The 24,827-nt window shown below is 40.5% G+C and overlaps 1 protein-coding gene across 2 annotated transcripts in view; it reads left to right on the top strand.

The window, feature by feature from the left end:
• LOC144600486 (palmitoyltransferase ZDHHC15B-like) overlaps window positions 1-20,940 on the top strand; it is a 65,884-nt gene extending 44,944 nt beyond the window's left edge. The window contains exons 7-12 of one of the 2 annotated variants that reach the window (XM_078412126.1): window positions 1,868-1,988; window positions 3,011-3,143; window positions 5,633-5,759; window positions 6,659-6,768; window positions 9,026-9,099; window positions 17,942-20,940. In XM_078412126.1, coding sequence (XP_078268252.1) covers window positions 1,868-1,988; window positions 3,011-3,143; window positions 5,633-5,759; window positions 6,659-6,768; window positions 9,026-9,069 — 535 coding nt within the window. In that variant the 3' untranslated portion in view covers window positions 9,070-9,099; window positions 17,942-20,940. Of the gene's footprint in view, window positions 1-1,867; window positions 1,989-3,010; window positions 3,144-5,632; window positions 5,760-6,658; window positions 6,769-9,022; window positions 9,100-17,941 lie in introns of both variants that reach the window. The other variant, XM_078412125.1, reaches the window with a different exon arrangement.
• The last annotated feature ends 3,887 nt before the right edge of the window (window positions 20,941-24,827 follow it).

The raw sequence follows: 24,827 nt of genomic DNA, 5'->3' as shown, positions 1-24,827 counted from the left end.
ATTGAAATAAACTGTAAATACATATTACAACCAATAGCATTGCTTAATAACATTCTGTAAGGTGTTCAAATTATTTAGTTATTGTTCTTTAGTCACTGTGATCCAGAACGATTAGTTTTGGGAATTAAAAATGAGTTTAAGAATAAAATTATCAAATTATGTACAGTTAGTATTCTAAGATTCCTTAAATTGAAAGTGATTCCATTTCCTGCCCAACAGTTATAAATGTTATAAATGAGCAAATTCCTCCAAAATTGAGTGCTGCCTTGATTTTAGATAACTGAATCTTTGATTGTAATTTTGTTTCTTGAAAGCTTATCTATTTAATGGAAACTAAATCTTCCTTAATATCAAGGTAACAATCTCCAGTTTATTAAAAATCAAGATATCACTGGTTGAAACAATATAGGTCCAACACTGATTTCCGGCCCCCTTGGTTCCAGAACCTTGCAGGATTATTTGTTTTGCTGGACCAAAGCAAATCACAAAATAATTAAACGATACATCTCTGCCCCACTAATCACACCGCTCTCCTCTCTCTGAAGCACCATGGACTGTTAGAAACTTAAATAAACCATATATTAAATGTAAATTAAATTGCATGGGCAGCCCGGGTGCTGGTTAACGAGCTGCCCTCGGAAGTCCCGATGAGGGTCGGATCGGAGGCCTCCAGTGGGGCCGAGGCGCCACTCACCCAGCAGGGCTGACCCACGAAGATGGTTAAATCTGTTAACATTGCGGCAGGGTGGGTGTGCCCGCCATCTGGCGGGAACCTCCGAGAGGAGTTGAACTTTACCGGACCGGACCGGCCCGCAAGGCCGGCCTCGGAAGGCAGCTAAGGGAACAGATCTGCCGGCTCTGGCCGGGCCGGAGTTCCAAAGCCCCGGCCACAGGGCGAAAATCCGACTCGCCGATGGGAAGTCCGGCCAGGGAAGTCCTGATGAGGTTGAGATCGGTCGCCTCACCCGGCCTAGGCGCTACATTTTCTGGAGGATATCCGGGAATTATATCATGTGTGCTATCATAATTTTGTCTCGATTAAAGGATGAGCCGGAAAATCAGTTGCCGGACAATCGGTGTTGTACCTGTATTTATATTTTCACATTGGTACAAAGGGACCAGCAACTTTTAAAATTCTCATTATTGACTCAGTGGTAGGACTTGCCTCCTAATGAATAGATTACAGATTCACGTAAATCTCAAGGTAATCCGGCCTGTAACCATCAATGCAGTAGGACTAGGTGCTGTATTGCAGGAAATTAATATTTCTGATAAGTTAAACAAGCTCCCATCTGTCCTTTCAGATAGGCATGAAAGATCTTATGCTACACCCTCAAAGTAGAGTTAAGGAGTTTCCCCTGGTGTACTTCATTAATAAATAGTATAAGAAAATAACTGCAGATGCTGGTACAAATCGATTTATTCACAAAATGCTGGAGTAACTCAGCAGGTCAGGCAGCATCTCGGGAGAGAAGGATTGGGTATGAACATCGACCTCTCCAACTTTAGATATCTAGAGTTGGAGAGGTCGATGTTCATACCCATTCCTTCTCTCCCGAGATGATGCCTGACCTGCTGAGTTACTCCAGCATTTTGTGAATAAATCATTAATAAATAACTCTGCTGCCATAAATCATTGTCAAAACTGATTATCTGGTGATCATTGCACTCCCATTTGTGAAATTATTCAGTGTGTGCATTGCTTGTTGCATTGCCTGCTAAATAACACTGATTTTATTTTTAAAGTAATTTATTGGTTGTGAAATTCTTTGTGATGATGTGAGGTTGTGAAAATGCAATTTAAATCCCAATTGTTCTTTATGATGATGAAGAAAGACTTTGTCTTGATAATTGTATTTCTCTCTAGGGTAAACAACTGTATTGGATTTTCAAACTACAAATTTTTCCTGCTCTTTTTGGGATATTCCATGTTGTATTCCTTGTTCGTTGCTGCCACAGTTCTGCAATATTTCATCATGTTTTGGACGGTAACTTCCAATTTGCATGTATCCTCACCCAAAATATGAAACACAAATTAAATCTGGGTATGGACTTGTTTTGTCAGTTAGATAATTACATTAGTTGCTTTGAGGTACAAAAACAATATAGATTGCTTTATATTTCAAGGTTAGAAAATCCTATTACATCTTTGATTCCTTTACACGTATACAGAGTATAGGTTTATTTGTTTTGCACTCTTTCGTTTGAAGATTTCATAGCCTGTTTGCATGCAATTCTAATTCATACTGGCAGAACTAGGCACTGATGGTGATTCTTCATCAGGGTCTAAAGTGAATGCTGGTAAGTTATTAGGTTTAGTTTAGTTTAGAGATACAGCGCAGAAACAGGCTCTAAGTCTGCACCAACCAGCGATCCCCGCACATCAACACTATTCTACACCAGGGACAATTTTTACATTTACACCAAGCCAATTAACCTTTTAAACTGTACGTCTTTGGCGTATGGGAGGAAACCGATCTCGGAGAAAACCCACACAGGTCACGGGGAGAAAGTACAAACTCCGTACGGACAAGCACCTGTAGCCTGGATCGAACCCGGGTCTCTGGTACTGTAAGCGCTGTAAGGCAGTAATTCTACCGCTGCGCCACCATGCCACCCGAGTCTGGGATGTTGACACAGATAACCACAGCCTTGTGTCAGTCTATGTATACCTTTCTGCAGGTATCACTGCATAGCGATCGGAGTGGAATCTGGGATATCCTCCAACAACATCCTCCTAATAGCATCCTTATTTAGGGCCATAGTGACTTATAGTTATTTTGTAAATTACTGTCCATTTTAAGATCAGTTAAATCAGTACAAACCTCAAAATGAATGTGGGATCTTCTCAGATCTAGTTTAGTTCTACATAAAATACTGCCATTTTTTCTTTGTTATTGTCTATGTTGCTCAGAACAACAGTCATTTGTATAATATGATTAAAAAAAGTTTGCTGTGATCTTGCACAATGGTGGGAAACAAATTTCATTAGCTCATATTTTTCTGACAGGGTGGTCTTCCAGATGGTCCTGCAAAATTTCATGTTCTCTTTCTTCTTTTCGTGGCTGTCATGTTCTTCCTCAGCCTCATGTTCCTTCTCAATTACCATTGTTGGCTGGTCAGTTTAAACAGATCTACATTAGGTAAGTTTTGAATAACATCTCCTTGGTATTGCATTATTATGAACGTGGTCAAGTGGGCTTGCGACTTGGGTGTGTTTATTTGTTGCTATGGATTATGTGGGGCCTTGGAGGAAGAAGGTTAGAAAGGGGGCCTGATTTTTTTTTAGTATGGGTTTATGGTCATTCGAATTTCACTGTACATTAATTGGTACATATGACAATGTACTGACCCTGAAACCTTGATTTTTAGCTGTCGATTGGAAGTCAGTGCTTCCCTCCTCTTAGATGCTCCTGATTTACAATTTTTGTCAAACAGTTAGTCACCTGCTAATATTTATGATATTCAGAAGCATATTGTGATGTTTTGTTAATGGCGTTCAATAAATGAAACTAGATATTGTTATAGCCATTGTTTCAATATGTGCATATATTGCACCTGAGGCTTATCTTTTTATTTGATTTAAAAAATGCAGGTTTTGATTTCTACTACATTTTAATGCACACAATCATAAATGCATGTACAGGTCCTCCCTAGTTATAAATGCCTGACTCTTACATACGAGTGAGCTCCTGTAAATATCATTAAATTCACACCAGAACCAGTCTTGTTTACATACAACCTCATCGCTGTAATTAGTCACCATCGTCTCTTAAGAACAGTTCACCATGGGAGCCCATTTAAGAGGATTGCATTGAAAATTGACAGGCAATTGCTTCTATCAATACTATATAACAGCCACCGATAATTCAAGCTCATTGAAACCAGCCGTTAAGGTTGGGTCATCGTGATTCTGTACCATTGTAAATAGGCCGGGGAGGGCAGTAAATAAATGTTCATGTCATCATCACCATTCATTACAGTACTGTGGATATATGATTACCGTATCGAGTGATTTTGTGCACTTTTAAAATTATGGACAAAATCGAGTTGGATCCATCTTTAAAAATGGAAGCCATTCATAAACCAGGGATGGCCAGTATTTTAGTGCAAAGAAACTGAACACAACCTGTTTAACCAAACTGGTATTCAAATGTCTGCACAAGGAATACTTCTGGTTAGGGTCTGAACCCCAACATAGCTATAACATTGTCTGAAGAAGGGTCTCGACCTGAAATGTCACCCGTTCCTTCTCTTCAGAGATGCTGCCTGTCCCGGAGAGTCCAGCATTTTGTGTCTATCTTTGGTGAAAACCAGCATCTGCAGTTCCTTACTACACATAGCTGTAATACGACAGATTGTGTAATTTTCTAACAGAGAGCTTGGTTTATTTCTTCGCATAACGTTATGAGTCAGCCTCCAAACAAGAGGCAGAACTAGTCCTGAGCAAAAAAAGGAATACTTCAGTAACGGAACTCGTGTTGTATTGGATTGTTTAACTTTACATACAGTGACTTCTCAAAATGCTAGTCTTTATTTGGATGGGATGGGTTCAAGAGAGGAGGAAGAAACATTGTCACGAGCGGCCAGCTGTGTAGTTGCATCACCACGTTCATCAGCATATCAGTGAAGGCCAGGGTGAGCTGTTTCATAACTCTGGGCCTCAGATTTGGCAAACTGAGCTCTGAGAAATGAAGTATGCGGAAGAAATATAAAACAAATATTTTAGAAAGTGCAAGTGAAATAGAAATCTAATCTGAAAAAAATTACCAAAAAAAAAAAGAAAAGAAAAACTACATTTTAGCATGAACAGAAAAGCTGTGAGAAGAGAGGAAGTTTTCAATTGTCTAGCATTGAATGCATTCAAGAGAGAGCTAGATAGAGCTCTTAAGGATAGCGGAGTCAGAGGGTATGGGGAGAAGGCAGGAACGGGGTACTGATTGAGAATGATCAGATTGAATGGCGGTGCTGGCTCGAAGGGCCGAATGGCCTCCTCCTGCACCTATTGTCTATTGTCTAGCTTTTAGTTCTCTATATGTAAAAAACTACTAGTTCTCGTGTTATAGCAGGACCAATCCTATATACTGTTCATATCCTGAACAGTTCACAAGTTGGAAATGTGTCCGCAAATGTCGTTCCCACACAGCAAATGATGCATGCAGAGATCTGCTGTCCATAGCAATAGATATCCTAGAGAAGTATTTTAAATCTTGTTTTGCAATTCTTAATAATAAAGCTGATATTAACAAAAGATAGACACAAAATGCTGGAGTAACTCAGCAGGACAGGCAGCATCTCTGGAGAGAAGGAATGGGTGATGTTTTGGGTCACGACCCTTCTTCAGACCCTGATATTAACCTGAGACCTTAATATGAACAAAGTTAGCCTGAGCCTATCTCGGGCTGGTATTGATATCTTAATAGATTTTACTATAGAATGTATTCCTGCGGGGTTCAACGTGCACAAATTCCAGCTAGGGATAGTCGGGAAGTTCCCCGCAGTTCCGCAGCAACCGGAAAATTGCACTTGCTGATCTCCCAAAAGCTTCTGCAAGGGCCGCGCATAAGTTGGCCATTCATAAGTGACACAATTGAATGGGATTTTTAAATATGTTTTTCTCCTTTTTTTATAGAGGCCTTCTCAGCGCCAATATTTCAGCATGGTCCAGATAAAAATGGTTTCAACCTTGGTGTGTGGAAAAACCTAGAGCAAGTCTTTGGTCCACAAAAGAAGTACTGGCTACTACCCGTCTTTACCAGGTATTCTGCCCATCGAGACCATCAGTACTGCTGTGTATGTATAACACAATATACAATTTTAATCGCAGTCACAGAGCACTGAAATAGGCCCTCAGGCCCACCATGTCCATGTTGGCCATCAGTTACTCAGCCCTGACATGAACCGTATGTAAAGAACATGTGTGGGATCACCGGTGGGGGTCCAATCAAATATGCTCACTCCATGCCTGTTGATGCTCTTGCTTGAAATATTATTCATCTTTCCTCACCGCACAGATGGACGCCATTCAGTCAAGAAGTTTAATCTAGCAATGCAGTCCCATCAATCACTTTCTCTGCTTCCCCACCGCCCCCCATAACCTATTTTGCACACATACTCATTAACAACCCCAATTCTGTCATCAACCACACTAATTTAAGGTTGCCAATTAACCTAACAACTGCCACATCTTACAGATGAGATGAGGACACAAAATCACCTGGGGAAATCAATGCAAACCCAGTGGCGCAGCGGTAGAGTTGCTGCCTTACAGCGAATGCAGCGCCGGAGACCCGGTTCGATCCCGACTATGGGTGCTGTCTTTACATAGTTTGTACGTTCTCCCCGTGACCTGCGTGGGTTTTCTCCAAGATGGGTTTCCTCCCACACTTCAAAGACATAAGGGTATGTAGGTTAATTGGCTTGGTGTATGGGTAAATTGTCCATAGTGTGTGTAGGATAGTGTTCATGTGCAGGGATCGCTGATCGGAGCAGAATCGGTGGGCCGAAGGGCCTGTTTCCGCGCTGTATCTCTAAACTAAACTAAACTCCACAAAACCGGCATCAGAATTGAACCTCGATCGCTCTACTACTGGGCTGCTGTTGAATGCCAAGTTAAATTTTTGTAGATCATTGGTATTTCTAAAAAATGTGTTTTCAGTGTTGGAGATGGACAATCTTTCCCCTTGAGGTCACAGCCAGAGAGTCATAATCCACTTCTCTCCAATAATGAGCAGTGGGGAGAGGGCGATTCAGATGTAGACTACTACGGTAAGTCAATTGGGTTTTTGTTGTTTTAGTGATGGAAACAAGCCTTTCTGATGATAAACTTTAATAAAGGGTGATTACTTATTGCAATTAGTTTGAAGATGTGTTGGGCCTCAAATTTTATTTGCTGTTAATCAACGTATTAGATAATATTAAAGCAACACATCATCCTTAAATCTTCATTTATTGAAAAAATATCATGAAACATTGTATTCTGTACTGGGTTTAGGGAAAAACCAGAAGATGGCAGCCCTAATACAGGCCCCAGTTCATGTTATAAGTATCAAGTGTTGGTTTGTATGTGATTATTTGACGTATCATTTGTGTCATTGGATTATGAAATAGAAATGAGGGGAGAAACCGCTCTTTGTGTTCCTTACTTGTGTTTAGTTTTTTGTTTATTGTCACGTGTACTATGGTACAGTGAAAAGCTTTTGTTGTCTGCTAGCCAGTCACCAGAAAGACCATACATGATTACAATTGAGCCATCCACAGTTTACAGATGCATGATAATGGAAATAAGATGAGTAACACTTAGTGCAAGGTAAAGTTCAATCAAAGATAGTCTGAGGTACTCCAATGAGGTCAGGGCTGCTCTCTATTGGTAGGATGGTTCAGTCGTCTGATAACAGTTTGGAAGAAACTGTCCCTGAATCTGGAAGAAACTGTCCCTGAATCTGGAATGTGTTCTGTATCTCCCATTGTCCTCTTTTTCCCTCTTCCTCTCCAACACTCTCCCACTGCCACCCACTCTTTTACCAAGAAGTAAACAAATTGTAACATTTAATTATTCACTTAAATTATAAGCAAACAAAAAGTGCGGGAGGAACTCAGTTTTGGGTTGGGACCCTTCTTTAGACAGATTGGAGTAGGGAGGAGAAAGCTGGAATTGAGAGATGGGTGAAACAAAGCAAGTGATAGGTGAGTACAGATGGGAGGGGGTTTGTTGGCAGATGGGTCGAGTAAGTGACAATGGCTATAGGTGAAAAGGAGTGGTCTGTAGGGAATGTGGAAAGGGGTGGGGATAGTTTCAGTTTTGTTTACTGTCACATATACCGAGGTACAGTGAAAAGCTTTTGTGAGCTATCCATCAGCAGAAAGACAATACATGATTACAATCGAGTCCTTTATAACGTTCAGTGCAAGGTAAAGCCAGCAAAGTCTGATCAAGGATAGTCTGAGGGTCACCAAAGAGGTAGACAGTAGTTCAGCACTGCCCTCTGGTTTTCAGCACTGCTCTTTGGTTTTGGAATATGTGACTGGTGGCGCGATTATGTTGAAGGTGGTGGAAATGTCGGAGGATTATGTGTTAGATGCCAAGGCTGGTGGGGTGAAAGGTGAAGGCCATGGGATCTCTATCCTTGTTCCATCTGGGGGGGGAGTGGAGTGAGAGCAGAAATATGAGGCGCAGAGGAGACATGGGTGAGGGCTCCATCCACAAGACAGGAAGTAGCTACGTTTACTGAAGAAAGAGAACATCTCGGATGTCCTAGAGTGGAAAGCCTCATCTTGGGAGTCAGGAATTGGATCCTTGCAAGAGGAGGTGTAATCAAGTAATAGTAGGTCAGTGGGTTTGTAGTAGATGTCAGTACATAGTCTCTTCCCTGTGATGGAGACAGAGGAATCGAGAAAGGGAAGAGAGGTATGGAAGTTGGTAAAAAAGTTGATAAAAAGTTGCAGAAAGCAGCCCCGAAGCAGTCATCCCCACAACGGAGAAAGAGTTGGGTAATGGTGCCGGGTGCTTTTGAAACAGGGACTGTTCACCATAGCCAACAACATGACAGGCGTCGTGGGGCCTGGGCGAGTGCCCATGGCTACACCTTTAATTTGAAAAACAAGTGAGAGAAGTCAAAAGTCAAGTTGTTAATGGTGAAGCCAAATTCAACCAGGCAGAAGGGAATGTTAACCGAGGGGAACTGATTGGGTCTCTCTTCAAGGCAGAACCAGAGGGCCCTGAGACCTTTCTGGTGGGGAACGGTGATGTAAGGGGACTGGACATCCATGTAGAGATGGGACGATGGGGGCATAGGAATTGAAAATCATCGCAGAGTGAGGTGTCTCAGATGGTCGTTGTAAGTGACTGGGCAAGGGGATGGGGAGCAAGATTGAATGGAGGTATTTGGAGATGGGTTTGGTGGGTCAGGAACAAGCAGGAAAAAATCGGTATGTGCTTCTAATATTCATAACTATAGAAAAAATAAAACTGCTTTTATTGGAAAGAACGTAGTTATTTTCAAAATGTGACTTTTTCTGTCAGCAGCCACAAGTGGAAATACATCAGTGACTGTAGAAATGGAGAGCTAGCTGACCTTTGCAGCTGTTCAGCACTCACAGGTAAGCAAGCAACTCCGCCCATTTTCACTGTTCACAGATTTTTATTTCAGTTGATTGGACAGGAAAAAAACATATTTTGAGCTAGAATTTGCAATTTTCTAATAGTTTAGATTGAAAAGACTTACAGTGCATGAGGTTCATCCAGAGCATTAGAGTCATACAGTGTGGAAACAGGCCCTTCGGCTCAACTTGCCCAAACCGACCAACATCTCCCGTCTACACTAGTCCCACTTGCTTTTGTTTAGCCCATACCCCTCTAAACCTGTCCTATCCATGTACCTGTCTAATTGCTTCTTAAATGTTACGATAGTCCCTGCCTCAACTACCTCCTCCAGCAGCCTGTTCAATACACCCACCTCCCTTTGCATAAAAAAAGTTACCCCTCAGATTCCTATAAAATCTTTCCCCCTTCACCTTAAACCTATGCCCTCTAGTTCTTGATTCCACCACTCTGGGCAAGGGACTCTGCGCGTCCACCCGATCTATTCCTCTCATGATTTTATACAAGTCTATAAGGTCATCCCTTATCCTCCTGTGTTCCAAGGAACAGTCCTAGCCTGTTCTACCTCACCCTTTTGCTCACGCCATCGAGTCCTGGCAACATCCTCGTAAGTCTTCTCTGCACCCTTTCCAACTTAACAACATCTTTCCATCACATGGTAACCAGAACTGAACACACACTATTCTAAATGTGGCCTCACCAACGTCTTGTATAACTGCAACATGACCTCCCAACTTCTATGCTCAATACTCTGACTGATGAAGGCCAATGTGCCAAGAGCCTTTATGATCACCCATCTAGCTGTGACGCCACCTTCAAGGAACTATGTACCTGCACTCCTAGATCCCTCTGCTCACAGCACTTCCCAGAGTCCTACCATTCATTGTGTAAGTCCTGCCCATGTTAGACCTTTCAAAATGCAACACGTCACATTTTTCTATTAAATTCCATCAACCATTCCTCAGCCTACCTGGCCAAATAATCAAGATACTGCTGCAACTTTTGACAACCATCTTCACCGTCTGCAATACCACACACTTTGCATCATCTGCAAACTTGTAAATCGTACCCTGTACAGTCTCATCCAAATCTTTTTCTGACTACTTCAACTTGGTTCCCAAAAATCTATTTTAAAACTTTTTCTTTCATGGAAAATGAAAAGTATGTTTCAAATAAAATTAATCCTGAAAATTGTTTGGAACATGATATGATGAAATTGCTGTCAAGGAGTCGGGGTTCTACAACACAACACAGGCCCAAACAAACTAACGCTCCATGCTGTCTGAGGTACTTTCCTGAACCAGTCCCAGTAACCTGAAATTGGACCATATAGAAACATAGAAAATAAGTTCAGGAGAAGGCCAGTTTCTTTCCCTGGGCCATAAGAACAGTGAATGGAAGCACATGACTTGACTACTCTCATTTTCGTCGCACATTTTTTTTTAAAAAGAAACATTTTTTAGAATTTTAGGTGTAAAAACTCATTCATTATTTATTAGGTTTTTAAATTGTTTTTTTATTGATACTGGTATTTGTTGTGTTGGTTCGTATGTCTGTGCGATTGTCTTTGAAAGATATGCACTGTCGCACTGTTATCAGCTGTAGCACTTCTAATTTTGTTGTACTTTGCGTACAATGACAATAAAGGCATATTATTATTTGGCCCTTCGAGCCAGCACCACCATTCATTGTGATCATGGCTGATTATCTACAATCAGTAACCCGTGCTTGCCTTCTCTCCATATCCCTTGATTCCACTAGCCCCTAGAGCTTTATCTAACTCTCTTTTAAATTCATCCAGTGAATTGGCGTCCACTGCCTTCTGTGGCAGAGAATTCCACAAATTCACAACTCTCTGGGTGAAAAAGTTTCTTCTCACCTCAGTTATAAATGGCCTCCCCTTTATTCTTAGACTGTGTCCCCTGGTTCAGGACTCCCCCAACATTGGGAACATTTTTCCTGCATCTAGCTTGTCCAGTCTTTTTATGATTTTATACTTCTCTATAAGATCCCCTCTCATCCTTCTAAACTCCAGTGAATAGCCTAGTCTTTCCAATCTTTCCTCATTTGACAGTCCCTCCATCCCAGAGATTAACCTTGTGAACCTACTCTGCACTGCCTCAATAGCAAGGATGTCCTTCCTCAAATTAGGAGACCAAAACTGCACACAATACTCCAGATGTTGTCTCACCAAGGCCCTATACAACTGCAGAAGGACTTCTTTGCTCCTGTACTCAAATCCTCTCGTTATGAAGGCCAACATGCCATTAGCTTTCTTCACTGCCTGCTGTATCTGCACACTTACTTTCAGTGACTGGTGTACAAGGACACCAAGGTCTCGTTACACTTCCCCTTTACCTAATCTGACATCATTGAGATAATAATCTGCCTCCTTATTTTTGCCGCCAAAGTGGATAACCTCACATTTATCTACATTATACTGCATCTGCCATATATCTGCCCACTCACTCAACCTGTCCAAGTCACCCTGCAACCTCCTAACATCCTCTTCGCAGTTCACACTGCCACCCAGCTTTATGTCATCCGCAAACTTGCTAGTGGTACTTCTAATTCCATCATCCAAATCATTAATATATATTGTAAATAGTGTGGCCCCAGCACCGAGCTTTGCGGCACTCCACTTGCCACTGCCTGCCATTCTGAAAAGCACCTACGCTTTGCTTCCTGTCTGCCAAACAATTTTCTATCCATGTCAACACCCTACCCCCAATACCATGTGCTCTAATTTTGCTCACCAACCTCCCGTGTGGTACCTTCCAAAGGCTTTCTGAAAATCTAGATACACTACATCCACTAGCTCTGCTTGTTCCATTTTACTTGTCACATCCTTAAAAAATTGCAGAAGATCAGCAGGATTTCCCCTTCATAAATCCATGCTGACTTGGACCAATCCTTTTACCGCTATCCAAATGCGCCATTATTAGTTCTTTAATAATTGACCCCAGCATCTTCCCCACCACCGATGTCAGGCGTTTTCCCTCTCGCTCCTTTCTTGAAAAGTGGGATAACATTAGCTACCCTCCAATCCACAGGAACTGATCCTGAATCTATTGAACATTGGAAAATGATGACCAATTTGTCCACGATTTCTTGAACCACCTGCTTGAGTACCCTGGGATGCAGACCATCAGCCCCTGGGGATTTATCGGCCTTCAGTCCCATCATTCTACCCAATACTATTTCTCGCCTAATGCAAATTTCTTTCAGTTCCTCTGTCTTCCTTGATCCTCTGTCCACTAGTACATCTGGGAGATTGTTTGTGTCTTCCTTAGTGAAGACAGATCCAAAGTACCTGTTCTACGCTTCCGCCATTTCCTTGTTACCCATAATAATTTCACCCGTTTCTGCCTTCAAGGGACCCACATTTGTCTTTACTAATCTTTTTCACTTAACATACTTAAAGAAGCTTTTAATGTCTGTCTTCTGTTGTCCTTTGAAAGTTGCCCACTCCTCTGGCTTCCCGCTACTCTTTGCTATCTTATACATCTTTTTTACTTTTATTCCATCTCTAACTTTTCTTGTCAGCCACGGTTGCCTCTTACTCCCCTTAAAATCTTTCGTCCTCTTTGGAATGAAATGATCCTGCATCTTCTGGATTATGCCCAGAAATTCCTGCCATTGCTGTTCCACCGTCATTCCTGCTAGGATCCTTTTCCATTCGACCTTGGCCAGCTCCTCTCTCATGCCTTCATAGTCCCCTTTGTTCAACTGCAACACTGACATTCCTAGTTTAACCCTCTCCCTGTCAAATTGCATATTAAAACTAATCATATTATGGTCACTACCTCCAAGCGTACCATGTGCCTTCAACGCCTTGTCTACCTATGTCACCACTTTCATGGAACTCTGTGTATATAACACTACATCTCCCTGCCATTCACTATGTATGTCTTGCCCTGCCTTAACTTTCCAAAATATATCACTTTACACTAGTCTGAGTTAGAAACAGAAAATAAGTGCAGAAGTGGGCCATTCGGCCCTTCGAGCCAGCACCGCCATTCAATATGATCATGGCTGATCATCCAAAATCAGTGCCCCGTACCTGCCTTTTCCCCATATCCCTAGATTTCGTTAGCCCTAAGAGCTAAATTTAACTCTTGGTTGAAAACGTCCAGTGTATTGGCCTTCACTGCCTTCTGTGGCAGAGAATTCCACAGATTCACAACTCTCTGGGTGAAAAAATATCTAATCTCAGTCCTAAATGGCCTTCCCCTTATATTTAAACTGTGATTCCCCCAACACGGAGACCATTTTTCCTGCATCTAGCCTGTCCAATTCCTTAAGAATTTTATATGTTTCTATACAATCCCCTTTCATCCTTCTAAATTCCAGTGTATACAAGTCTAGTCGACCCATTCTTTCCTCATATGTCCGTCCCACCATCCCGGGAATTAACCTCGTGACCCTACGCTGTACTCCCTCAATAGCAATAATGTTCTTCCTCAAATTAGGAGACAAAAACTGCACACAATACTTCAGGTGTGGTCTCACCAGGGCCCTGTACAACTGCAATAGGACCTCCTTGCTCCTAAACTCAAATCCTCTTGCAATGAAGGCCATTAGCTTTCTTCACTGCATGCTTACTTTCAATAACTGATGTACAAGCACATCCAGGTCTCGTTGCACCTCCCCTTTTCCTAATCTGACACCATTCAGATAATAATCTGCCTTCCTGTTCATGCCAACAAAGTGGATAACCTCACATTTATCCACATTATACTGCATCTGCCATGCATCTGCCCACTCACACAACCTATCCAAGTCACCCTGCAGCTTCATAGCATCCTCCTCGCAGCTCACTCTGCCACCCAGCTTTGTGTCATCCGCAAACTTGGAGATGTTACATTTAATTCCCTCGTCTAAATCATTAATGTATATTGTAAACAACTGGGGTCCCAGCACCGAGCCTTTCAGCACCCCACTAGTCACTGCCTGCCATTCTGAAAAGGACCCTGTTAATTCCTACTCTTTGCTTCCTGTCTGCCAACCAGTTCTCTATCCATGTCAATACCCTACCCCCAATACCATGTGCTTTAAATTTGTACACTAATCTCTTGTGTGGGACCTTGTCAAAGGCTTTTTGAAAGTCTAGATACATCACATCCACTGGCTCTCCCTTATCCATTCTTCTTGTTGCATCCTCAAAAAATTCCAAAAGATTAGTCAAGCATGATTTCACCTTCATAAATCCATGCTGACTTTGACTGATCCTGTCACTGCTTTTCAAATGCACTGCTATAACATCTTTAATAATCGACTCTAGCATCTTCCCCACCACTGACGTAAGGCTAATTGGTCGATAATTACCCGTTTTCTCTCTCCCTCCTTTCTTAAAAAGTGGGGTTACATTGGCTTCCCTTCAGTCCACAGGAACTGATCCAGAGTCTATAGAACATTGGAAAATGATCACCGATGCATCCACAATTTCTAAGGCCACCTCCTTGAGTACTCTGAGATGCAGACCATCAGGCCCTGCGGATTTATCTGCCTTCAGTCCCAACAGTTTACCTAACACCATTTCCTGACTAATGTGGATTCCCTTCAGTTCCTCCCTCCCACTAGATCCTTGGTCCCCTAGTATTAAATTCAATCTACCATTTATTTGTCCACTTTCCTAGTTGATCTACAATGCATCCAGAAAGTATTCAGATCCCTTCATTTTTTCCACATTTTGTTAAGTTACAGCCTTATTTTAAAATAGATTAAAGTCATTTTTTTTATCATCAATCTACACACAATACCCCATAATAAAAAAGCGAAAATAGATGTTTAGAAATTTTTGCAAAATAATTTAAAAGAAATAACTGAAATATCACATTTACATAAGTATTCAGACCCTTTACAGTACTTTGTTGAGGCACCTTTGGCAGCAATTGCAGTCTCAAGTCTTCTTGGGTATGACGCTACAAGCTTGGCACACCTGTATTTGGGTAATTTCTCCCATTCTCTGCAGATCTTCTCAAGCTCTGTCAGGTTGGATGGGGAGCATCGATGCACAGCTATTTTCAGATCCCTCCAGAGATATTCGATCGGGTTCAAGTCCGGGCTCTGGCTGGGCCACTCAAGGACATTCATATACTTGTCGCGAAGCCACTCCTGCGTTGTCTTGGCTGTGTGCTGAGGGTCATTGTCCGGTTGGAAGACGAACCTCCGCCCCAGTCTGAGGTCCAGAACATCAAGGATTTCTCTGTACTTTGCTCCGTTCATCTTTCCCTCGATCCTGACTAGTCTCCCAGTTCCTGCCGCTGAAAAACATCCCCACAGCACGATGCTACCACCACCATGCTTCACCGTAGGTATGGTGCCAGGTTTCCTCCAGACATGAAGGTTGGCATTCAGGCCAAAGAGTTCTTGGTTTCATCAGACCAGGGAATCTTGTTTCTCATGGTCTGAGAGTCCTTTAGGTGCCTTTGGGCAAACTCCAAGCGGGCTGTCATGTGCTTTTTACTGAGGAGTGGCTTCCGTCTGGCCACTCTACCATAAAGGCCTGATTGGTGGAGCGCTGCAGATATAGTTGTCCTTCTGGAAGTTTCTCCCATCTGCACTGAGGAACTCTGGAGCTCTGTGAGGGTGACCATCGAGTTCTTGGTCACCTCCCTGACCAAGGCCCTTCTCCCCCGATTGCTCAGTTTGGCCGGGCGGCCAGCTCTATGAAGAGTCCTGGCCATTCCAAAGTTCTTCCATTTAAGAATGACGGAGGCCACTGTGTTATTCGAGACCTGCAATGCTGCAGAAATTGTTTTATACCCTCCCCCAGATCTGTGTCTCGACACAATCCTGTCTCGGAGGTTTACGGACAATTCCTTTGTCTTCATGGCTTGGTTTTTGCTCTGACATGCACTGTCAGCTGTGGGACCTTATATAGACAGGTGTGTGACTTTCCAAATCATGTCCAATCAATTTAATTTACCACTGGTGGAGTCCAGTCAAGTTGTAGAAACACAGATAATCAATGGAAACAGGATGAACATAATGCAGCGCCGGAGACTCAGGTTCGATCCTGACTACGGGTGCTGCACTGTAAGGAGTTTGTACGTTCTCCCCGTGACCTGCGTGGGTTTTCTCCGAGATCTTCGGTTTCCTCCCACACTCCAAAGACGTACAGGTATGTAGGTTAATTGGCTGGGTAAATGTAAAAATTGTCCCTAGTGGGTGTAGGATAGTGTTAATGTACGGGGATCACTGGGCGGCACGGACTTGGAGGGCCGAAAAGGCCTGTTTCCGGCTGTATATATATGATATGATATGATAAGCTCAATTTTGAGTGTCGTAGCAAAGGGTCTGAATACTTATGTAAATGTGATATTTCAGTTATTTCTTTTTAATTACTTTGCAAACATTTCTAAACGCCTGTTTTCACTTTTTTATTATGGGGTATTGTGTGTAGATTGATGATAAAAAAATGAATTTAATCCATTTTAAAATAAGGCTGTAATGTAACAAAACGTGGAAAAAGTGAAGGGGTCTGAATGCACTGTAAATCCTCTTTGTAACCTTAGACGACCTTCACTGTCCACAACACGACCGATTTTGATGGCAGCCACAAAAGTATAATCATGGTATCTACATTTTAATCCAAATCATTGATACATGTGACAAATAAGAGTGAACCCAGCACCAATCTCTGCAGACACCACTGGTCACAGACCTCCAATCTAAAAAAACAACCCTGCACTACCACTCTCTGTCTCCTTCCACCAAGCTGTGTTAAGTGCATTTTTAAAATATATCCCAATTAACAGATGTAAACAGGATGTGACTTTCAAGTCATTAAATTTCACCATTCGTGTCTTGCTGTTTGTGAGTTACATTAGTCATCTTAGACTAACATTTAGGTTGAGGACCGTCCGAGGGAAAGATAACAAATAATGGCGGAATAGCATAAGAACAATTGTCACTGTACCAATTTGTTTTTCAAGAATTATAGCCACTTTATTGATGCCTTTGTTTACTCAGTTATACATTTGTATCTGAATAGTCTTCCGTGAAGAGAGATGCAGCTCGATAAGATTTTGATTAGGCTGCATATGGAGTATTGCGAGCAGTTCTGGACGCCCCATTACAGGAAGAAAGTGGAGGCGTTGGAGAGGGTGCAGAAGGGGTTTACCAAAATGCTGCCTGGATTAAGTGGGATTAGCTACAAGGAGAGGTTGGGCACATTTGGATTGTTTTCTATGGAATGCCGGAGATGAGACCTGATAGAAGTGTATAAAATTATGAGAGCCATACAAAGGATAGACAGTTTAAATCTTTTTCCCAGAGTGGAATTGTCAAAGACGAGAGGGCATAGCTTCAAAGTGAGCAAGTATTTTTACACAGGGGGTAGCAAGAACGTACAGCTGGGGTTGTGGTGGAGGCAGATGTGATAGCGGCATTTGGAAGACTTTGTGGGAGGCACGTGGATATGCAGGGAATGGAAGGATATGGTTCATGGGCAGGAAGATGAGATCATTTGGCATCATGTTTACTACAGATATTGTGGGCCAAAGGGCCTGTTCTTGTGCTATACTTTTCTCTGTTCTATGGTCTATGTAAGAGAGCAAAATTCTTGAAGAAAGTGGAATTTAATGTTTAAAAATTGCCTATGAGAAGCTAGAAATCCATTCCGTTTCATTTTCTGATTACATCTTTCAGTCAATTAATTCGAACCTCGATAAGTTCCCTGCAGTCGGTACGGCTGAAAAAACTTTTATTTATTTACTGATGGAGCAGCCACCTCCATAAAAAAAAGATTATTTCTAAGGTCCATTAATTAATGATAAATACTTTATCATTAATGACTTCGCCTATTCTTAACGTTAGTTATTGCCTTCTTTTCAGGTTAATCCCCGGTGGTACAGTATTATTTGGTGTGAAAATGTGAGAACCAAGGCTCCCTGAGGGACTTCAACAAATAGGATGGAACTGAGTATTACATGCCTTACAATCTTCTGAAGATCTTCTCATTACATGATGTACATTTAGGCTTTGGTTCGCAAACAACTACATTTTCTTGGGGTGATGGAGGAATGGAAAGGGGACCATTGTAAATTCACTTACAAACGGAGTACCCGTGAGCAGGGGCTTGTATGTAAATAATGTGCGTGTGAATGAGGCTCTATCACAGTTACCTGAAACCGACGCTGCAATTAATTTAACATTGATGTGTTGTATTTAACTCATTAGGGCAAAGTGCTAAACAAAACTGTTCCTTGCATTAATGTTGCACGGGTAAGGTACAAATATCGAACTGTCAAGTGGAAAAATCTGCAATATCTGTTCAACCATGTGTTCGAACTAAAAGAGCAATGGATTGATTATTTACAGTGTTTATATGAATTAAGTCATTTCAAACCAGGTCATTTTTTAAAATGTTTTTTAAATATGTTTAAAAGATTCTTGAACTTAGCTAGTTTTTTTATATGTTTGTAATGTGATGTATATATTTTTTAAACTAATTTACCCTCAGAATTAAAATTAAATATATTACTCCAATGAGGGACCAAAGATTGGTAAAGCAGTATCTGCTCAAAGTTTGAGTTATTCTTGAACCTTAGGAAAATTTAGTTAGTGTGCACTTGCCTTTTACATCACAGCATGACGTCAGGTCCAGTTTTCATTTTCTATCTGTGCTGCATGTTCCTTATTATGCTAGCTTTAATTTTGAGCAAAAGAAGTGACGAACAAACATATACCTGAAAAATTCTCCTGATCTTTTTTGCATCCCAAAGAAAGTTCTCCGATTTGTGTATTCTACAGGGGATACAGCTGATTCTACCCCCAAAATATCACCTTTCACTTTCTCCCTGTACAACTGGTAATTTGCACAGACCAGTTAGTTTGAGAATTTGCTACCTATTCTTAATTTAAAATATATAGTGAAATTCAGGTTAGATAATAACTGTTAGCAAATGTATTTAATTTTTTTTCTTGGACCATGTGCAATTTCTTAAGAGTAATTTTTTCAGCTTGCATGGAAATTCATTCCTTCAACAACCTGGGCTTAATGGGTATTACTGTGAGAACAAGCAACACCCTTTCCCAGGTTACGGTTCTGACTTGTGGTCTCATAACATGACACGTGAATTTCCTGGACTTTGACATTTGGAGGTTTTCTGACCAAGCTTCTGCAGCCTGTTGCTCAAGCCCAGGAAGAACAGGTGTTTTAAACACCTCTAGCAAAAATAAGGAATAACTGATTGAGGTACAAGGACTTTAACCACAGTGGAAAGGAATAACGTACTTCGGAATGTAATTATTTTAGAGGGAGTATTGAACAGTGACTATCCACGACATACGAGTAAAACAATAACAATTATTCTTCCCATCCAACAATACTTCCCATATTTAAAAATGTTCTTACAGGTATCACTAGCATTCAAAATATTTCCCACTGAGGTACACTTTTAGGTCATTTTCCTTTTCTCTTTGTAACATATTTCTCAATCAGTCATTAAGACAGGTTGCTATTTATTGCTATTTGTGGGATTCAGTACATGCAAATTATTTGATTTGTTTCCTATATTACAACAGTGACTACACTTGAAAAGTAATTTCATTGTTTGAAAAGTCCTTGGGATACCTTGAGGTTGTGAAAAGCACGCTCTTGTTGCAATATAAAGGCATACGGCAGTCAAAGTGATGCTGATATAATGAAATTGGATTAAATATGTCTTTGACAGTCAGCTGCCCACTATAACAAAAGCTTATAATGTTTCAGATACTATAAATGGTTTTAGCTCTGCGTTATTTGTCAAACTTACTAGAGATGTTGTGCAGACAAATAGAATAGTTAATTGACAAATAGAAAGTTCAAAGATCTTTCATTTTACAAATTAAACCACTTTATTATGACCAAATCAGTGACCGTTTCAAGTATTAAAATAGTTAGGTTGTAAATATTTTTATTAATGAAGAACTGTATATGAACAAATTCAGACATTATTACAAGAAATATTTTAAGAACAAGAACAAGTTCAGCAAAGGAGAAGAAATTGTGAGTTTATTTCTGAGAATTCTTTCAATAATCTCAATGCTATTGTAAAATGACACCTTCAAGTGTAAACATAAACATCTGATTCCAAGTATTTCTGCGGTTTTGATACAATAAGTTTTTCTCAAGTTGACTAATAACCTGAAATTCCTATAATATTTAATATAGTTGAATTTTAATTTCACAATTCCTTCCCCCAGCCCCACCCAAAAGAATTGGTAAGTTAAAAAAAAGTTTGACTAAGAATTTCTTTAGAAATCTCATCTGGCAAACTATAAGTGCAAATAAAATTGCAATTTCCTTTTTGATAAATCTTCAAAATTAGCGATAAATGTATTTGAAGTTAAAATGTTAACTTTCCAATTTAAAAGTGTCTAAAATAACATGTTCATTTGTTGGTTGATGTAGCCCGCTGTCAAGAGAGCTGAAATAACTGGCTCTAATAATCTGTTGACCTGAGAAGTATTTGTACCGAATTGCAGAACTGCTAGGTTATTCCCCTATTAATGAAACTGGAACATAATGACAACAAACAGTCAGTTATTGTTACCATACATAATGTCTTTATGAAATGGGTTATGAAACAAAATAGAAATATTTCTATAATACCACAAAAAAAAATAGATGTCTATTTTCATTCATTTGTTCCCTTACAGTTTACAGATAGCAATAACCTTGGTGAGGTAAGAATGTATTCTTGATCAATAGTTAGCGTAATAAAATACTGCCATTAATACCTTGCCAATTGCTATTATTTTCTGCTTATTTATCTGCACCATAATGTCCTACCCCAAACGTGCAAGGGATTCACATGGATTTAAATTGACAACCAACCAGAAAAATTGAACACGAGTATTAATGATATTGTCTCTCCATCATTCTCTGACTCGTTCCTATTTTTCATTCTCTTTGTTCAGAAAATTACGTGTTTATCCATTTCTTGATAAGTTAAGAGGTTGTAGAGCCATACAGCACTGAAACCGGCCCTTTTGTCAACTTGCCAATGTCGACCAAGATGCCCCATCTATGCTAGTCCCACTGCCCACGTTTGGCCTATATCCCTCTAAACCCATGTACTTAGGAATATTAAGAGTGAAATACTCACTGCTCAATACAAAAAATATTATCCTAAATGGAAGCATGTAACTTCCACAGGCACATTGTTAGAGTTGCTGCCTTACAGAACCAGAGATCCTGATTCGATCCACACTACGGATGCTATCTGTGTAGTTTTCAAATTTTCCCTGTAGGCGCATGGATTTTCTCTGGGTGCTCCGGTTTGCTCCCACATTCCAAAGACATGCAGGTTTGTAGGTTAATTGGCCTCTGTAAATTGCCCCGAGTGCATAGGATAGAACTAATGTATGGGCGATCATTCATCGGTGTGATTAGATCTCTAATTTAAGCTGAACTATACTGGCATTACTAATATTATTCCCTGGAAAATAATCATTATTCCAAACAACATATTTTACTAATCCCAGTAATTCAAGAAAGTATTTATTATGCCACTATTACTAATAGTTTTACACTGGAGAAATATAGGAGTATGCTTCCATTGAGCCAGTCATGGCATTTTTTATGCATTGTTAGAGAAATCGTAGAATCTCATTAATGACTGTTTTTAAAATGTGATAAAATCTATATTCCTCAAAGTAAATCCTCGGAACCCAATATGAAAAATAGAAAGATGGGTCATTTCTTTATCTCGTGTGTGGATATAAGATATTTGTGGACTAAAGTAGTTAAATAAAAAAGGAACAGATTTTGCTTATTATTACGTAGAATGGAGGATGAATCTGTCAATTGTAAACGAGAGACAATTGTAAACAAATTAGTATATAGAGATAAACTAAAGCAATATGGTGGAGTAAACATCCTTTCAACCAGATGGCAACTTCAAGAAATTTATGATCAACGAGTTTGAATTTGTGGTACTGCATTTATTTTGAGTTATAAACATTTAAGTAGATTAATGTTTTAAAGAAAAGCAAGGGAAAACATTCAGCAGTTGCTGACAATGTATGGACCATTCGTTACTGGTTGTCAGCCTGGCTTTTAAGAATTCTATTCTTTCATTGGATTTGGGGATCACTGAACATTAAATTCTCTTCCCCAGCTGCATGTGAGAAAGTTCTGCTGATGGTAACATGTCTCCAAGTCAGGCTGTTTGACAGAAACACTGCACAGTCAGAGATTCATCAAGGGTGTGTTTTACCATTGAGCGATGGAGTGCTGGACTTTGAAATGATCATTGCTTGGAACCCGTGTATTGCAAATGTTACTTGTCATTAGCCCAAATTGATAGCTTCATTATCTGGAGTCCTAAACAGAACTGAACATTGGAAACTTTATGCATCTGAATAGTCATTATAAAAATACAATAAATGAAGCATACGGGGAAAAAAGGTTTTTCGGTATAATATTGGGCGTCGGTGATTACCAGTCTGAGATTACTGTCTGCAGTTTCAGTTGCTTGTCAAGGGAAATTACCTCAATCATTCACCAGACTATTCCTGGGATGAGAGTTGTATGTATTCTATGGATATTAAAAGAATGAAAGGGTAATCTCAAATCTCCTTAAAATTTGCTAGAATAAGTGTCATACAATTAGATAGCACATAAAGAGGCCTTTTGGCCCAATTCATTCTTGCCAACCAAGATGCCTATTTGCATATATATGTCCAATATCCCTCTAAACCTTTCCTTTGCATGTTCTGTCCAAATATATTTTTAATGCTGCAACTGTCTAGTCGTCTTCTGGCAGCTTGTTCCATATTACCCACCAAATTCTCTAGAAATCTGTGCTCCAGATCACTTTTAAATCTTTTCTCTTTCCTAAACCTTAAACCTAGTTCTAGACTCCATTTCCATGGGGGAAAAAGAGTGCCAACCTGCCCTATATATGCTTCTCAAGATGTTATAAACTACTTCCACTCCAGGAAAGATGGTCTTAGCCTATCCCATTGTTCCTTATAATTCAAGCCTTCTGGTCCCAGCAACATTGTTGTGAATCTTCTTTGCGCTCTCTCTAGCTTATGACATCCTTCCTATAGCATGGCAACTAGAATTGTACATGATACTTCAAGTGAGGTTTAATCAACATATATACTCACGGCCACGCTTTGTCTAACTGTGTCACCGCCTTCAAGAACTATGTAATTATACCTCTCAAAGTTTCTGTTCAACAACATTCCCCAGCCAATGACTGCAGGTCCTGCCCTGGTTCAACTTTAACTTCCCAAATACTTAATTTCACACCTGTCTGATTAACATTCCATTTCAATGCTGGAAGTTTGCTTCTCTGAACAGTGGCGCTTACAACTAAAAGCCAAAATCTCAAACTAAGCAGTAGCTGAACGGATTTGAGGTGAGAAATATCTTCATTCAGGTTGTTGGCAATCTTGTACTCCAGAGGTCTGTTAATCTTCAGTGGTGAACCATATAATTCCTGAGATCAATTACAAGAATTTGTATTCTTTATATTGTCTTTTAAATGTAACATGCTGTGATTTTTTTTTTCAAGATATGTATCCCATGTGTTACAGACTTAGAAACAATGTAATCTTTCATCTCTGTCTAAATATATGTTGAATATCAAGCCCCTTTTCCGAAGTAACAGATTTGTCAGACAGAATATCATCAGTCTTATTCCAAACTGATCTCCCGGTGGCCGAGCACTTCAACTCCCCCTCCCATTCCCAGTCTGACCTTTCTGTCATGGGCCTCCTCCAGTGCCATAGTGAGGCCCACCGGAAATTGGAGGAACAGCACCTCATATTTCGCCTGGGCAGTTTGCAGCCCAGTGGTATGGACATCGACTTCTCCAACTTTAGATAGTTCCTCTGTCCCTCCTCCTTCCCAGATCTCCCTCTATCTTCCTGTCTCCACCTACATCCTTCCTTTGTCCCGCCCCCCTGACATCAGCCTGAAGAAGGGTCTCGACCCGAAACGTCACCCATTCCTTCTCTCCCGAGATGCTGCCCGACCTGCTGAGTTACTTCAGCACTTTGTGAATAAATACCTTCGATTTGTACCAGCATCTGCAGTTATTTTCTTATATCATCAGTCTTCCTGCCCCTCCGTTTCCCTTCAGCCAATTTGCTCTTGGGCCTCGTTTGAGCAAGAAGACAACAATTTCTAGGCTTGTATGTAAATATGTTGCCAGATCTATCATAAAGAATGATTTGCATCCATTTTAAAGGTTTCTATTGCAGGCCTGCAATCACTGAATTATTGAAATCACTGAATTACTGCAATATTGAAATCACTGCCCTGAGCAAATTTATTGAAGATCTATCCAGCCGCCATCATCTGCAGTAGAAGCAGCCAGCAGAAAATGTGGAGTGAAAGTCGTTGCAACAAAGTTGCCTGCAAATAGGATGTCCATGAAGCAGCAGTTGAACTTCTGAGACATGAAAAGATGAGCGATTTGTTTTTTGCTGAGGTTTGCATCAGCAAAATTAAGGCATTTACGTTTAACGTTCTGCAGTGCAGGTAAATTATTAAAATAAGGCAAACTTAGGTTGTTATCACACCTAAATCTGATATCACTAAGTTTAAATTTATGTGGGGGTTTTACATGTTTTGGTTCAGGATTATTTTGCACTGATAATCTATCTGATATTACTAATGGAAGTATGTGCGCACAAACAGAACGCTTCCACGATCCAGCTGTAGGGCTGAACCAATGAGCTCATTGTGAATTATAGTCCGAAATCATTTGCAATAATC

Source organism: Rhinoraja longicauda, chromosome 15, assembly GCF_053455715.1.
Source record: "Rhinoraja longicauda isolate Sanriku21f chromosome 15, sRhiLon1.1, whole genome shotgun sequence".
NCBI classification, from domain to species: Eukaryota; Metazoa; Chordata; class Chondrichthyes; order Rajiformes; family Arhynchobatidae; genus Rhinoraja; species Rhinoraja longicauda.
This window is presented reverse-complemented; position numbering and strand designations above follow the sequence as displayed.